Consider the following 15,231-nt stretch of genomic DNA (forward strand, 5'->3'; position numbering starts at 1 on the left):
ACTGTTATGTTTATGTTTTATTTTGTAATATTTTAACATGTATGTGAAATGGTTTGAATAAATGAATTTTATACTATCATAACATTTTTTTATTGAAACATCTAGGATCTATTTTTTACTTAACTACAGAGATATTGATGTTTGTTTAAGACTGTTATAGACCAGTTAAATTTGAAGATACAATTTTTTTTAAACAATATAATATCACAAGTAAACATTATAGACAATCAATGTTTGTAAAAATAAAAATAAAAACTGCGATTGAGAACCTATTCTTTAATTGAAGTAGGTTAAAAACGACCAACTGCATATATTAGAAAGTTTAATGTTTACAAAAGTTTGACGTAAGTCATCCCATTGAAGGCCAACGACATTGACGGGTTTTCCGATGATGCACCGTTTTGCAAGGGGTGAAACTGGGGTGAGAATAGTTTGGGCATGCGCACTAGAAGGACGGTGAAATGCGCGCGCAACCCATTTACGTCTGCGCGCAACGCACGCAACTATTGCCACCCCTGGAGTTCGTTCAATACAAGCAGGTTCGCACAGTCGCGCATGCGGATCGTTCTTTTTATAATCAGGTGTATAACGATATGGCCGATAGCGAGTTTGAAGAATTTCGCCGTGTATTCGATAGATTACCACAACACATAAAGGCACCAACGCCATTCTATTCGTAAGTACAAATGCAATATATTTCAGATCCACAACTTTCGGGGAAGACTTTAATAGTCATTATAAATATTATAAATTGTCACGTGATGTCTTTAGAATTTTATACACCTTTTTAACCGAATAATATAAAATGTGATGAATGTGTTGTTTAGATTAGTGCCAAATGTGGGGTTGGATGATGAGTCGCCGTCATCCAAAAGCGAGGGATCCCCTGAAGAAGACAGGGGATGCATTACTGACAGTGAACCCCCTGCGCCCGTGGCAGAGGATGTCGTATCATCACCTCCCCAGCCCGACTTAACAGAGATACACAGGAGTCCTCGACACTTATCCTTTGCAAATGGAGAACGAAGAAGGAGAAAGTTACCAGAAATACCAAAAAACAAAAAATGTAAGTATTACATGTTGTATTTAAAGAAAGAATAATTTCAAATAATTTATTGTCTGCTCATTAATACCTATGTGTTTTGCGCAACTGCGATGACAAAAAAAAAATATTTAAGCATCTGTTTTGGCCACAGCGAACGAACCATACTTTTGTCACTATCATCCAATCAACTGAATTATAATGTACTTCATAAACAAATATATTAATCACTTATTTAATTTTTTTTTCACATTTTTTATTTGTAAGTTTGAATGCTTTATGGGTAAATCGATAACACTTTTGCTGACACTTCAGATGTTTTTATTCTTATATTTAATTAATAAATTAAATCAAATGACATATAACGGCGAAAGTGTTAGAACTATTTAATTTATTTTTATATTTATTGACATAATCAGTATAAAGGCTATTACTGTTGGGATGTTTGAATAACAATATCCATCATTTTGATTCTTACGATTTCGTCTCCGCGCATGCCAAATAGATTTGTCAATGTCAAATAATAAGCTTTGAATGGCGCATGCGCGATCGGAGGGGTCAGTAGTCTGTGGGCATAGATTTAAAAAGGGCCCCGCGCGCGGGTCCGTAGTACGAGTATATAGTAGGTCGGGTACTAGTATGATTAACGATTCTGTGTATGGAAATGACATTGATAATAATAATAAATACCTTTTTGCAACTTGAATAAAATCTGACACCTTGAAAAGATGAAGTTTTTGGAAATGGCTTTTTAGTTTACTTTCGAATCATTCAAACTGTGATCACTGGGTTTAGTATTGCTTATACATAGATATAGAATCTATGTACAAGCGAGATATCGCGATCGATTAAATCACGTGTTTGCCATTTTATCTGAGGGCTGTTGAGTCTAATGACAAAACCCCAGCTTCACCCCGCTGCCCTTATAATGTGGGGGCAATAGAAGATTGAAACGAAACACAAACACGTAGGTAGCACATTACTAACATTAACACATGCTCTCTTTTTCCCAAATCCCAAATCGTGTTCGCTTGGCAACGTGTGGGCGCAATGACGTGCTAAGTCTTATATTTTTATTAGTAGCCCCTCAGATGCAGGCCGTAAACAGCCTCCTGTGACCTAGGAATAGGGAATCGGAACAGAGACTAAGCTTCCGTAGGAGCGTCCGAAATTGTTACCTATTTTAGTAGCAAAGGAAATTTAAATAAAAAAATAACAATATAATTATTAGATCAATTTCGAATATTCTTTGTGTACTTTTTTTACTTTAATCTACTAAAAACAATTCAAAATTCTTCAATTTTCAATGAATCCTGGTCAAGCACGTGTTAGCCGGTTTTATCCAGTTGCGGTTAGTAGATACGCAAGATGCGCTGTGTGCTTGTGGTAATGTAGCTACGAAGACTTAATTTTACGATGCTTAGCGTCTATTCCGATTCCCTACTTCTGTGGCTGTGGACTGTGCGCCGGTGGCGAATATTAAATTTCGTGGTAACCTCTCGAATTTAACTCGCTTCTTCATGAAACTATCCGTAACAGCCTGCCTGCAGGGTAAATGTTTGATCGACAAAGACAATGTCATGTCATGAACAGCGGTCCATGACGTGTCTTTACTATCGACCATACAATTAATAAAAATCGACAGAGGTGGGTCCCCACAACCGGGCATGGCTCTACGTGGTCCGTGACATCCTGGGATTGTGCTGTATAGTGTGTATCTGAAATATAAACTAAACCTGATTGATATCATAATAAATAAACCTAATTAGAAATAAAAGATAAATAAATGATCCATTCTTATTTAGAATTATAAAAAGTTGCCCACTTTATTTATTTCCATTTATTTATATAACGTGTTAATAGACGACCTTATTTAGACAGTTTAAACATTAATATTGATAGAAAAGATAGTATTAGCTACACCAGATTAGCTCAGGAATAAATATACAAAAAGGTGGGAAAACGCTGCTTTGGAAATTGACAGATGCTTAAGTAAATTGACATTGACGTATCGATACAAAGAGGCTTCAAAATCTTTAAAAAGGGAGTTTATAAACAAGTTCCCTTACTAAAATTTAAACAAGAACCAACCCTGCAGCACAGTTGCACGGATCTTCTGTTCCGACACGGAAGACCCATGTTGCTATGCCCTGTTTTTTCATAAAAAATAAAGTATAATAAAGCTAAAGTAGGTTTTATCACTATCGCACATGGAATAAGTAGCTACTTCGTAGTACTTATGAAATCCATGCTGTCGCGTTCTAAAATACAACAATTGAGAATGACAGAACTAAACCAAATATGCTATAGTATACTTTTACTTTTTTATGAACAACAGTGCTAATGTATCAGTAGCAATTTTAGTATCCTATAAAAATAGTAAATCTTTATCGTTAGTAGTAGAAGACTATAGACAAAGTCTTATCAATTTCTTTTAATTAAGAGCCCTTTCGCAGTTTCCACGCGCGACTTTTTGGCTCCTAGACTGAAACATTCGAAATAATAATTTAAATATACTAAATAAATTGAAAAGAAATAGCTATCTTTTAACATTATTGCGATCATGTTACTAAAATTCAATCAACTCCGACAATTCAGCATTATTATAATCACCGGAAAACTTGCTTATCAGACATACCCTACAATGTTGTTGAACAATCCATTGTAGAATTTCGTTTTATCCATCACAATAACTAAAAAATAAGATATGTATTTATATTTTAATTGAAAGTGAAATCGATACAGCAGAAGCAAGATCCCGTTGGCCATCAATTGTGAAAGGACTCTTATTCGGAAAAATGAAATAAATACCGCAAGAGATTATAGATAATTGATTTTATAAGAATATTACAATTTTCTGAATATTGTAGTATTTTCTGAATATTGTAGTATACTTAGTTTTTTATTGGACACAGTTGCTACACTTTACTAAAACGAAAACGGTGGTCATCAAAATTCATAGCGTAAATTGTGGCTTTATTTTCTTTATTGGAAAACTGTAAGTATATCTAATAAAATCCTTTACCTAGTGTAGTATAATCTCCTGTTGTATTTGTTTTATTATTTGCTATTACTTAAAATAGATTGATAAAAATGGTGGCGCTAGTGAGCAGGGAGCGCCATCTTAATAAGATAGTATAAAAATATATTTCAACTTATCTAATATGACAAAAACCATTCAAAATATAAATAAATGGGAACAGATTGATATATATTTTTTCTTTCTTTTTTATTCTAGCTACAGTACTCACTTGTGGTCAGCCAGCTTCGTTAGCTGACGAATTGGCTGGGGTCCTGGTGAGGCCAGGATGCCAAGGGCGGCCGCTCCTCGTTCTGAAATGCGGCTATCTTCTCGACGAGGACTCCAGTCCCGACTCGGAGAGACTGCAAAGCCTCGGGGATGTCGACAGCGGACACAGTACAGCACATTCACCAATCGATACAGGCCCCAAAAGTTTATCGCCGACACCTTTGCAACAAAATGGTAAGCGCTCGATGACGCCTATATATATACTATTACTAGCGGCCCGTCCCGGCTTAAATATAAAATAAATATATATTAAAACTTACTCTGGAATCTACACTAACTATTGAGGAAATCCGTTCGATAGTTTTTAAGTTTATCGCTTTCATACAGACAGACACAATACTTACAACACTGACTTATGTTTATAATATGTTATATTTACTTATGGTTAATTATACTTAGGACGATCTCTGGAAAATTAACATTAAAATGAGGAATATACATGCAACTTAATTTCAATGACACTGGTTATTTATGGTAGACATTTGCGGAAAGTGGTCACAACTTATCGGACTCCCGTGGATGTACGAGGTGACTGAGTGATTCATTCCTTGGCAGCTGATATGCAAAAAGACCATGACCAAGTGCGGTTTACCTTTATTAAAAAAAATACAAGGAACAGTAATACTAGATACTTCTTAGGATATTGTAAATGTTACAAACTAAAACCACTTTTGGTTTTCAGGTCCAGTGTCTCCATCTTCCACCTGCAGCATCAGCGGCATCAACTTCGCTGGGAACATGACCACAGTTCCGCACAGCCAACTAGAAATGCTCGAAGCCACGCACAGAGGCCTACACAAATTCAATCCCCGACATCATGATGAGATCGAGGTGGAGATTGGAGACCCCATTTATGTTCAAAAAGAGGCAGATGATTTATGGTGTGAAGGTTAGTTTTGATGTTCTTAAAAAAATTGGTACACTATTAAGCGTCCACTAGCGCTACCATAACTTGGCGATTTATTGTAATTCATAAAGAAAACTGAACAAATACTACTGGAGATTGCGCTAATTATTGTGCAGGCTGGCCCAGTCTCTAAAATTATTTCTTTGAGCCATGCATTGCTCAGTCGTGCTGCGTTGCGATGACGCAGGACGTTGTATCTACATTATGCTCCGGTGTTTTCAAGACGATTGTCTTTTGTTTTCAGAAAAACTATAACTAAGGAAATGGTGCTAGCATAGACGTAGAATTTCTATAAACAGTAAAACTTAAAAAGATATTTTAACAAGAAAAGGTGAAAGGGAATATATAATTATATATTTTTTGTGTGTATTTAATAATCTTCTAATAAACTTATTTCAGGAGTGAACCTGAGAACTGGTCAACAGGGAATTTTTCCATCAGCTTACGCAGTCGACATGGACTACAATGATTTCGACCCTGCAAACACCAAAGTGAAGCGGGAGAGATACTTATTGGGGTATGAAATTTTTTTGATATATTTTAGTTTTAAGCATTTTTACCGAAAACTACTTTTACTCAAAATTTAATCGCACATTGGTTTTTTCACATTTGGACATTTACATCATTAAAAGTGCAAAAGCATTTTGATTTTACTAATACTTCGCATACTTCAACTAGTATGGGATGGCTTAGTAAATGCAAAATTCCTTGGTACCTAGATATATGGGTTCAGTGGAGACCTTAGCACATAAAGGGACCGGCGTGGTCTGTCAGGCAGTTAAGAAGATTGTTGGTGAATGTAGTGGAGAACCTCGTTTACAGCCGTGTATCTTGGAAGTGTCAGATCAAGGATTACGTATGGTGGACCGATCCAAACCAGATGTAAGTGCTTTTATGATTTATATTAATAAATTATATATTATACATTAAATGAATACAATATTATTTCTTCTTTCTCTTTCCCATGTTGGACATGTCCAATACTGAATCTTACTTAAACATTCAAATTACCTATCGTTTCTTTAACTCTGTGCCTTTTCCTTGATACCTTTGCCTTTATAGTAAACTCTTCTGAAATTAGTTTATAATTACGTTATTTGACACTTTGACTTTTTGCAGAGGACCAGAAGCGGCCCTTGTATTGATTATTTCTACTCCCTGAAGAATGTATCGTTCTGTGCGTTCCACCCCCGAGACCATCGCTACCTGGGCTTCATCACCAAGCACCCAACGTTGCAAAGATTTGCGTGCCATGTCTTCCGAGGCCAGGAGTCGACTAGACCTGTGGCAGAAGCCGTAGGGTAAGTTAAATTACAACAAATTCTATTTGAAAGAAAGTCCCCGCAATAGCAAATGTAGGTATTTATTACAATAAAATTTCGTAATCTTAATAAAGTGGCACAATTATGTATTTGCTTGTAAAATCATAGTCTACAAGAAATATGACTTGAATATCTAAATGTCTATCAATGAGGAAACTATTTTAATGAAAGACCAAATTAAAATTACCTACGTTCAGTTTATTATAAATTTATAAGCTAACTAATATAATATATGTAAAACCATCTTAATATTTTTTATTTCATTTCTTTCAGGAGAGCATTCCAGAGGTTTTATCAAAAATTCATAGAAACGGCATATCCAATTGAAGATATCTACATAGAATAAGACAGCAATGAAACACTACAGTAAGCTTAATATACATCTATTATAATTTAAGAGCTAGATACTTAAGCAGTCACTAAGTCTAATAATATTGTATTTACTAGTTCTTTCTGAAAAATCTGTCTCAAATCAAACACAAAAGACGTACTTATATGTAACCGTTTGGAATAATACTTAGAAAGTAAGTACCTAGTAAGTAGACCGTTTGAACAAATATACTGACGAGAAAAATAGCCAAATCGTTCCCAAGGGCATGGGATGGACAGTAGCAATAGAACAGTAAATCTTATCTATCAGGATAGGGGCGACACAGGAGCTGCGTAGTTTCAGGTCCCATATATAAGTGCATTTTTTCATTCATTTAACATTTCTAAACATCGTTCTCGTCGGTGGAGTTCTTACCTTCTCTCTCTATCCTTAGCCATTGTTTTGGCCTCTCTGTATCGACATCAATTTTGTTCCCTCTTTTATTTGGTCCATAAAAGCCCTTCTTGGCTTTTCTTTCCTCTTTTCGCTTTTATTTTACCTTTTATTAGGTCTTTAATCAGATTATCATATCGTACAAGGTGGTCAAACATTTTCCCATGCCTCAGCTTAACTTTTTCATTTACTAGGTCAAATACTTCTGCGTCTTCTTTTCTGTCTGTTTGTATTTTTTTTTTCTTCTCTAAATCCCTACTGATCTTCACTGATGTAACGTTCTGCTATTGGTTTCATTCTGTTTTGTGTTATTTAGATTAGAATTTTTGAGGCGTGATTTTTTAAACTTCTTCACATTTCAAGGTATCTTGTTAGTTTCTTCGGTAATGTTATTGTTTGTGTGGTTTATAAATTTTTTGGTATAAATCCTGTCGAGTAAATTCAAATAGTACATCACAAATAAGATCATAAAGTGCATATTTTATAATTTATATATTAATACGGTTATGTCCTGGCTGCTTTTCAATTTTTTATTGTTTAGGGCTTTGTCGAATTCGTCTCGTGGAAGGTCCTACATTGTCTTCTTCTATTGACTCTTCTTATTCTTTGTCATGTTCTTGAAGGCCTTCACCTTTATATAAAGTGTCTAAATATTTTTCCCTCGTGTTACTAGGTATTCCTAAGTTTTTAACAATTTATGTCATAGTAATATTTTAGAAACTTATTTTTCATTTAAAATACTACAATTTGTGTATGCAAAAACGGAATTCGTTAACTTTTATGACACAATTATACTTTACCAAGTATGTAATTTCTTTTTAAACGGAGATTCGCATTTTATATGAAACCTTGAGCGGTTTAAACCTCTAAATTTCCTCTCCTCTAAACATGTTCTTAAAATATTCATAGGTATTTTATCAAATTAATTGGCTTTTGAAAATTAAACAGAAAACCATTTTCGCATACAGTGGGCATATTGAGTGAGTTAAGTTTTGTTATATAACAAAACATGAATAAAAAAAATTGCGAACCTGCCTTTTTCTGAGTAAATGTAAACTTAAGGTGACATTCTTGAAAAAAGCCCTCCGCCCTCCTTATTTGATATAATTTTACGTATATACGTAAAATCATGAAAGGTACCTAAATCTTGAAAAACATAGATTTGAAAAGTTAATATTTTTGTTTTTGTTTTTTCACCATTATACTACGACAATAAACTGACCATCTATTTCCGTAATAGGTATTCTTCAAAAAAAAATGTGTAATTTTTTATATGAATATTTGACTTAGTGACTGTTAAGTTATAGCTCATCAATGACGCGCCTCACTTTGGACATAAAAAAAAAATTGTGAATTGCCGGAGTGGGGCGCGTCATTTCAGTACATAAACGCGATCTTCAAGCTCGTTGTCGGCCGCATTGACATACCTAGCCTATTTCAAATGTAGTTAAACCACATTAAATTATTTACTGTTATGGTTAGATTAATAATTATAGCAGAAAGCCTAATGTCAAAAAAAATCTATTGATCTCTCAATCATCTGATCCTTATGGATTAGGTATTATAATAACGATAATAAGTACTTTAAAGTGAGATAAAATATATTTTCTTCGTTAATAAATAAGCGAAATATGGTCATAAGAACATACTTAAGAATCGTCACTATTAGGAACCATTGGCTTATATATATAATATATATTATCTATTTCAAATCACATCCAAACTATTCTTAATGGTCATTATTAATCTTGACTTGTTTATATTGTTGAATATTGTAGGCTTTTACTAAATATTTTATATATTATCTATTGAGTCGACTATTATATGGGCATACCTACTAACTCATTTTATAAATAATAATAAAGGCTAGCTACTACTTAATTAAAATGATATTAGTGTGGTTGACATGCCTGTGATCATGAAACGAGTGCAGCAACATTCTGTACGCTACTTGTATAATGATTTACTGGACAAAAATCTCAATTACTGTGATAAAAGATGCAGTTTTTGGTATAGGTTGTAATGTAGTACTACCAATGTAATTATCAAGACTTTTAATTTCCATGACCTAATGAGGTTGTAATACCGCCTGTGGAGACGAATAAGATTTTTTTAGAATTTTCCTTCGGTATTACTATAACATACATATATCGATGGTCGTTCATAAAGGAGTACAGGAGTACCAATTATAATTATAATATATTGGTAATGGGTGCAATTAAAAAAAAAACAAATTCATCATACCCTCGATGGTCTGAATGCAATCAAATCTCGGAGTAGTGATCAAATAAATATATTTAAATCGACATACTACTATGTGATATATTGATGCAAGCACTGATAATACGTAATGAAATGGTGTAAAAATAAGGCCTGAATTTATGGGAATAATTTCATACTTAAGTAATTTGAAAATATAATTTTAACTACCAATATAACTTCAAATAAATAGGTAGATAATTCCAATTTATAATAAGGTCACCTCACTTTAATAATAGGTAAATAGATTTATAAAGCTAACCGCTAATCTTTTTTTTCTTCATGATACTTACATCGGAATTATATTTGTTTATTTACTTATGGCTGAAGCCCGAAATGTGGTTTAGCTGCAAAGCGGGATGTATCCGTGAACAAGAAATAGAAATCAATTGTAAGAGTTTTGAATTTTTCACTCATGTTTGAACAAATCTCCGTAGCCATAGTATCTACGCCCACTTTCAGTTCGTTTAACTACTTTCTCAATTCACATATGAAAATCACATTCATTTTGCGATGAAATAATTTACTTATACCAATCATGGGTAAAAAATTTTAGAGTATATAAAATACATTATTTTTTATAAACTCAACAAAAATCTATACTAAAACTATTTCTACGAAAAAGTTTTATTTTTTAATTTAATTTTCATTTCGTATCCTTATGCTTGATTTTATTATTTGATTCATTTTTAACGTACTTATTCGACCATTGGATTTTATTTTATCTTATTATTACAATAATTAATCACTTTAATTTGAAAGGTAAAATATGTAAATGGTCTTGAATGTGCTGTTGAATTTATAAAAGGAAAAAATACAATAACATGGGTTAAAGTGGGTGATTTACTGCTAAGTGCGTAAATATCTTAGACTACCTGTAGAAGCACGAATTAGGAATCACACTTGTAATTGGTATACTCAGTGCTTAAAAAGCGCTATTGCTAAATTTCTTTATGTCATAACTTAGTAGCAATTCTTATTTGAAAGTCTTAATCAAAATAATTATTATGAAAATAGATTTCCAGCCAGAATTTGTACATCTCGCCGTCATAAGTTTCCTTTTTTTTTCAATAAAACAATTACTTGGGCTTATTTCTTTTTTTACTATTTTAATGTGAAGCAAACATTTGCTAGCAACAAAAGGCGACATAGCCGGCACCTATTACTTATTTCAAAGTACCTCTTCATTATTACTACCTATTTCAAAAAGTAACAATTTTGAAGTACTTTAACTACACTCCTTAGTTTCATTTTTTTATAGATTTATTATTTTCAGTTTGGAAGCACTTCGCACGAATTGGACATCATTTGCAAAATGTTTGACTTATTTGTTTCATTGTAACTTGAATGTGTCCTATGAAAATAGTTTGCTTAGATAGTATCATCGACATATTTTATGTATATAACAATGTTGCTTTATGATACATAATTTATTCCTCAATGATTACATTAGTATAGCGTAGCTTTAAAAAAACTTAATGCAAAAATGCAACATTTTAAAAGTATTATTCTATCTAGGCAAATGTAACTACTTGTAAATACTTAATATTATAATTAATATTAACCACCACAGAAGCAGAATTGTAGTCAACAAAGCTAAACAGAGCTGTGAAAAAATCTAAATATACTATTTATTTTTCCAGTAATTGTATAGCATTATCGACATATAGCGCATAAGGCATTAAATAAAATATTATGTGGGACTGATCAATATGAATTTTATTTCAAACATTATTTTACCCAAGATCAATATTTTTGATTAGCTCTAGAACCTCTGATAATAATTATTATAATTTTGTTTGTAACTTGGTTTGATTTATTGGTTAACACGTGTCCAATTTATATACAGGTGGTAATTATAAGTAAATCGCTTGTAACCAATTTAAATAAATTGGTTACAAGCGATAATATATGGCAACCTGTTGCAAGCGATGAATTGTTTTTCCAAAGTTCTTCGATTCGATTCCAGAGATGTATTTTTGGCTGAAGTTTATATTGTCGATGTACGTTCTATTAGTTAGATGACTCATTTCTTCTTACTAAAGATCTTTATCGTTTTCGTCCAATTTTATTAACGTAAGACACACTTGTTGTTGTGTTGTTGTTGATCCTATACGATAGCCGGGTATACCACAAAAGTTTGAGCGTAAAAATTTAAAAACCATACGAATATGAGTATTTATATTACTACTTTTCTTATAAATCTTCTTGAAATCATTTAAAGTTTCGACTTGTTTTAATTTCTTGCCGGATATACACTAGGCGACCTCAGACAGATGCCGAGGTGAAAGAACGTAGACACATTGCGTAATGTATGTGAAGATTTTTTTACCATAAAGTAAAACCAGCAATTAACGTCGAAATCGCCAAGTTTGGCGAACTAGCCGACATCCCGGTGGCCGGTGGTAAAAATGCTAGGTCTGATGTTTACCCTAGTTAGGGTAGGTACATAGGGAATATAAAAGAAAATACTGAAGGGGGAGCTTTCACGATGACTTGAGACCGAAAGCATTTTTACATGTTTGACTAACATTTGATAACACTGGATACGCACACTAGCGCCACCATGATATTTTTATCGATTTCCTTTATTTATTAGCAAAAACTAAAATAACATTAGGTACATCAACTTGTAGTGCAATTTAATTAGAAAGAATTATATCAATTTGACACAGTTGTCGCAAATTATGACAATGTTATTTAATAGAAAACTATAAGGTTATGCAATAAAATCTTTAATATAGTGTAGAAAAATTACCTGTTGTATTTTATTTATTAATTTTTCTATAAATATTAATTCACGATCTAAATGTAACGGTGGAACTTGTGAGCACAAAGTGACCTCACATGGAAAAATTGTCTACAACGCCATCTATTTTCAATTTTCCAAAGTAAACAATTTACAGCTGAAAACAAACCATCCTTATTTTACGTAACGTAACGTTAGATAGCGCCTGTAGTCTCGAGTGAAAAAGTTTTATAAACTTTTTAAACAGGAGTAAAACTATTTGGAATAGACATATTTTTGAACATGATGCATACAATTCAAAACTATAAAAATTCAACATTTTAAAGATGTCATTAGGTATTTAGCGCTTGTAGTTTGTTATACAATAAAGTTTTAAAGTTTTTCAACCTGGAAAGTTTTTCAAACGGAGTAAAAGTTTTTAAATAGACATATTTTTTAACATGAAGCATAGGTACAGTGTCTATAAGGATTATACATTTTATAGATATCGTTATGAAGCGCCTGCAGTTTCTAATGAAAAAAGTTTTGTAAAGTTTTTGAACCGTAGTAAAACTCTTTTAAAACTTTGAACATGATGCAAATAATGCAAGAACAATCAATATTAAATACTTCAAAGATGTTATTAGGTATTTAGCGCTTGTAGTTTCTAGTAAAAAAAGTTTTGGAAAATTTTTCAACCGGAGTAAAAATTTTTAAATAGACATATTCGGTAGGATGTGCCTGCAGTTTCTAGTGAAAAAAGTTTTGTAAAGTTTATGAATCGGGGTAAAACTTTAAAGTTTTAAACCTGTGTAGTTTTTATTAAATAGATATAATTTTGAACAGCATTCAATGTAAGAACTATCAAAATTCAACATTTTAAAGAGGTCATTAGGCAGCGCCTTTAGATTTTAGTGAAAAAAGTTTTGTAAAGTTTTTAAACAGAGAATAAAACTTTTTAAAATGACATTTTTGAACATGATACAAGTATATACAATACAAGAACAATCAAAATTCAACATAGTAAAGATATCGTTAGGTAGCGCCTTTATGTTTCTAGTGAAAAAAGTTTTACAAAGTTTTTAAAAGCGGAGATGAAGAACGTGATGCATCTATTGCAAGAACTATCAAAACATTTTAAATACGTTAAAACGTCACTGACACTTTTATATTTCATTTGAAATATTTAATTCTCAAAGTTACAAACTCCTAACATTTCGTAACGTTCTTATTGCTGTTAATACTAAATTTATCCTTCATACGGGCCATGAATTTTACACCTATAAGCGACCTGACCTTTATCTGTTAATTTTTTTATATTTATATTTCATAAGGTTATGAATGAGAATATAATTATTTTCTAATAGTGAATTTTAGTAACATTACAAATTTTATCATTATTAGTGACCCACTACTGGGTATAGGCCTTCTTCCGTCGACGTCGATTTTCGCCACACCAGCTATTTCCTTTACATTGTCGACTTATCAGTCTTAATTATTCAACGCTCTGTTTTCCATTCTAAAGATCGTGTGATAACACGGACATCTTTAGTCCATCTTCCGTCGTTTTTTCTACCCATTTCCATTGATCTATCGACCACACTTGGAACTTTTGACGTCGTATCTCCATTGCTAACCCCATCTTGTATTGTAACTTCCATAGCCCTTTGCACTACATTGTTACTTTTACTGAATTTATATAATTTTCTATTCAGTATATAGGATAAGATATTATCACTAATACCTGATGTATATTGATATCACGTCCACGACTTTTTACGATTCAATGAACTACATATTCCCAATCACACACGTCAAAACTATTTCATGTATAAGTACTAGCTGCTTTAAAAATATCCTGTACACCGGGTTATAATACGTTCAGTAGGTATTCATATATTACGCGACCGAGCCAATCATTTACATAAGTATACAATTTTGCATGAAAATATTTTTCTTCATGAAAATATTCATTGGAACACATTACCTGTTTCTTTCGCTGTAGTAGAGTTCAGGGTTAGTAGATTTTCTACAAACCTGGTTATTTTACAAGTATTTTTAGTAATTTTTAAATATTTCATTAATTAATACTCGTGCGTTCCAGCTTAGGATTCGTAAAATTACGTCTATTAATAACTAAACTATATTTAGACTTTAGTGGTTATGATAGCAAATTCCTATTTCGCATCTTATAATTTAGAACGAGAACGCAAATATTTTCTTTACTTTTTCAAAGGGATTTTGCTTCAAGGCATTTTCAACCCGAAACGCTTAAGCGATATTTATCTTTCCTTTCCCGTACCTCAATTCAAATTCCTTTTAATATCTTAAAATCAATTTAGCTAAAGTCTTTTCACGATTTCTCAGTATTTTAAATACACAAAAACGTTTTGGTGAATCATTGTGAATGGCAATTATATTTTATCTACTTTTAATTGGGGACTAACTTTTATTTGGGCGTTTGAAGTAGGCGAATCAAAATAAACCTTTTTTCTTTTTATTTTTTTTTCTTAATAGAAAAAGAGTTTCATAATAACCACAACCAAGACTAATATTTCGTTATATTACCAATCACTACCTACTGTATAGTGACCGACCGAGTGGTTGTAACCATCTCGGTGTTTGACAAACTTATTATGGAACCTCGCGCGGGGCTAATCTATAATTTTATACCAATTTCAATTAATAGGATAATTATCATGTGCCTCTGGTTCCGACCTAGAAAATGACTATGACAAATTTTCTCGTGGTTGTCTTACAAGACGAAAGGGAGCTTTGACAGCTGATAGGAAATGATAGCATTCTCAAGGAGGGTTGACGCCAGGCAGGCGGCTTGTATTAAATTCACAGCCATATTTTTCCAGATTTTAAATCTTTTTTGTCCTAGCCCTAGGCTTCGC

The 15,231-nt window shown here is 32.5% G+C and overlaps 1 protein-coding gene across 1 annotated transcript; it reads left to right on the forward strand.

Annotated features, from left to right (window-relative positions):
- Positions 1 to 433: 433 nt before the first annotated feature.
- Aplip1 (APPL-interacting protein 1) lies at positions 434 to 9,531 on the forward strand. Its single transcript, XM_053768478.2, has 8 exons — positions 434 to 676; positions 828 to 1,066; positions 4,281 to 4,526; positions 5,035 to 5,241; positions 5,659 to 5,776; positions 5,979 to 6,141; positions 6,379 to 6,560; positions 6,855 to 9,531. Exons 1-8 carry the CDS (start codon positions 462 to 464, stop codon positions 6,925 to 6,927), a joined length of 1,443 nt encoding a protein of 480 aa, XP_053624453.1. The 5' UTR covers positions 434 to 461; the 3' UTR covers positions 6,928 to 9,531.
- The last annotated feature ends 5,700 nt before the right edge of the window (positions 9,532 to 15,231 follow it).

Source organism: Plodia interpunctella, chromosome Z (assembly GCF_027563975.2).
Source record: "Plodia interpunctella isolate USDA-ARS_2022_Savannah chromosome Z, ilPloInte3.2, whole genome shotgun sequence".
Classification (NCBI taxonomy): Eukaryota; Metazoa; Arthropoda; class Insecta; order Lepidoptera; family Pyralidae; genus Plodia; species Plodia interpunctella.

Excerpts from the sequence above, each read along its gene's own strand:
- Aplip1 (XM_053768478.2), top strand. The coding sequence starts at position 462 with ATGCGCGCGCAACCCATTTACGTCTGCGCGCAACGCACGCAACTATTG. Across the intron at positions 4,527-5,034 it reads GACACCTTTGCAACAAAATG|GTCCAGTGTCTCCATCTTCC; the intron begins GTAAGCGCTCGA and ends TTTGGTTTTCAG. Across the intron at positions 5,242-5,658 it reads AGATGATTTATGGTGTGAAG|GAGTGAACCTGAGAACTGGT; the intron begins GTTAGTTTTGAT and ends AACTTATTTCAG.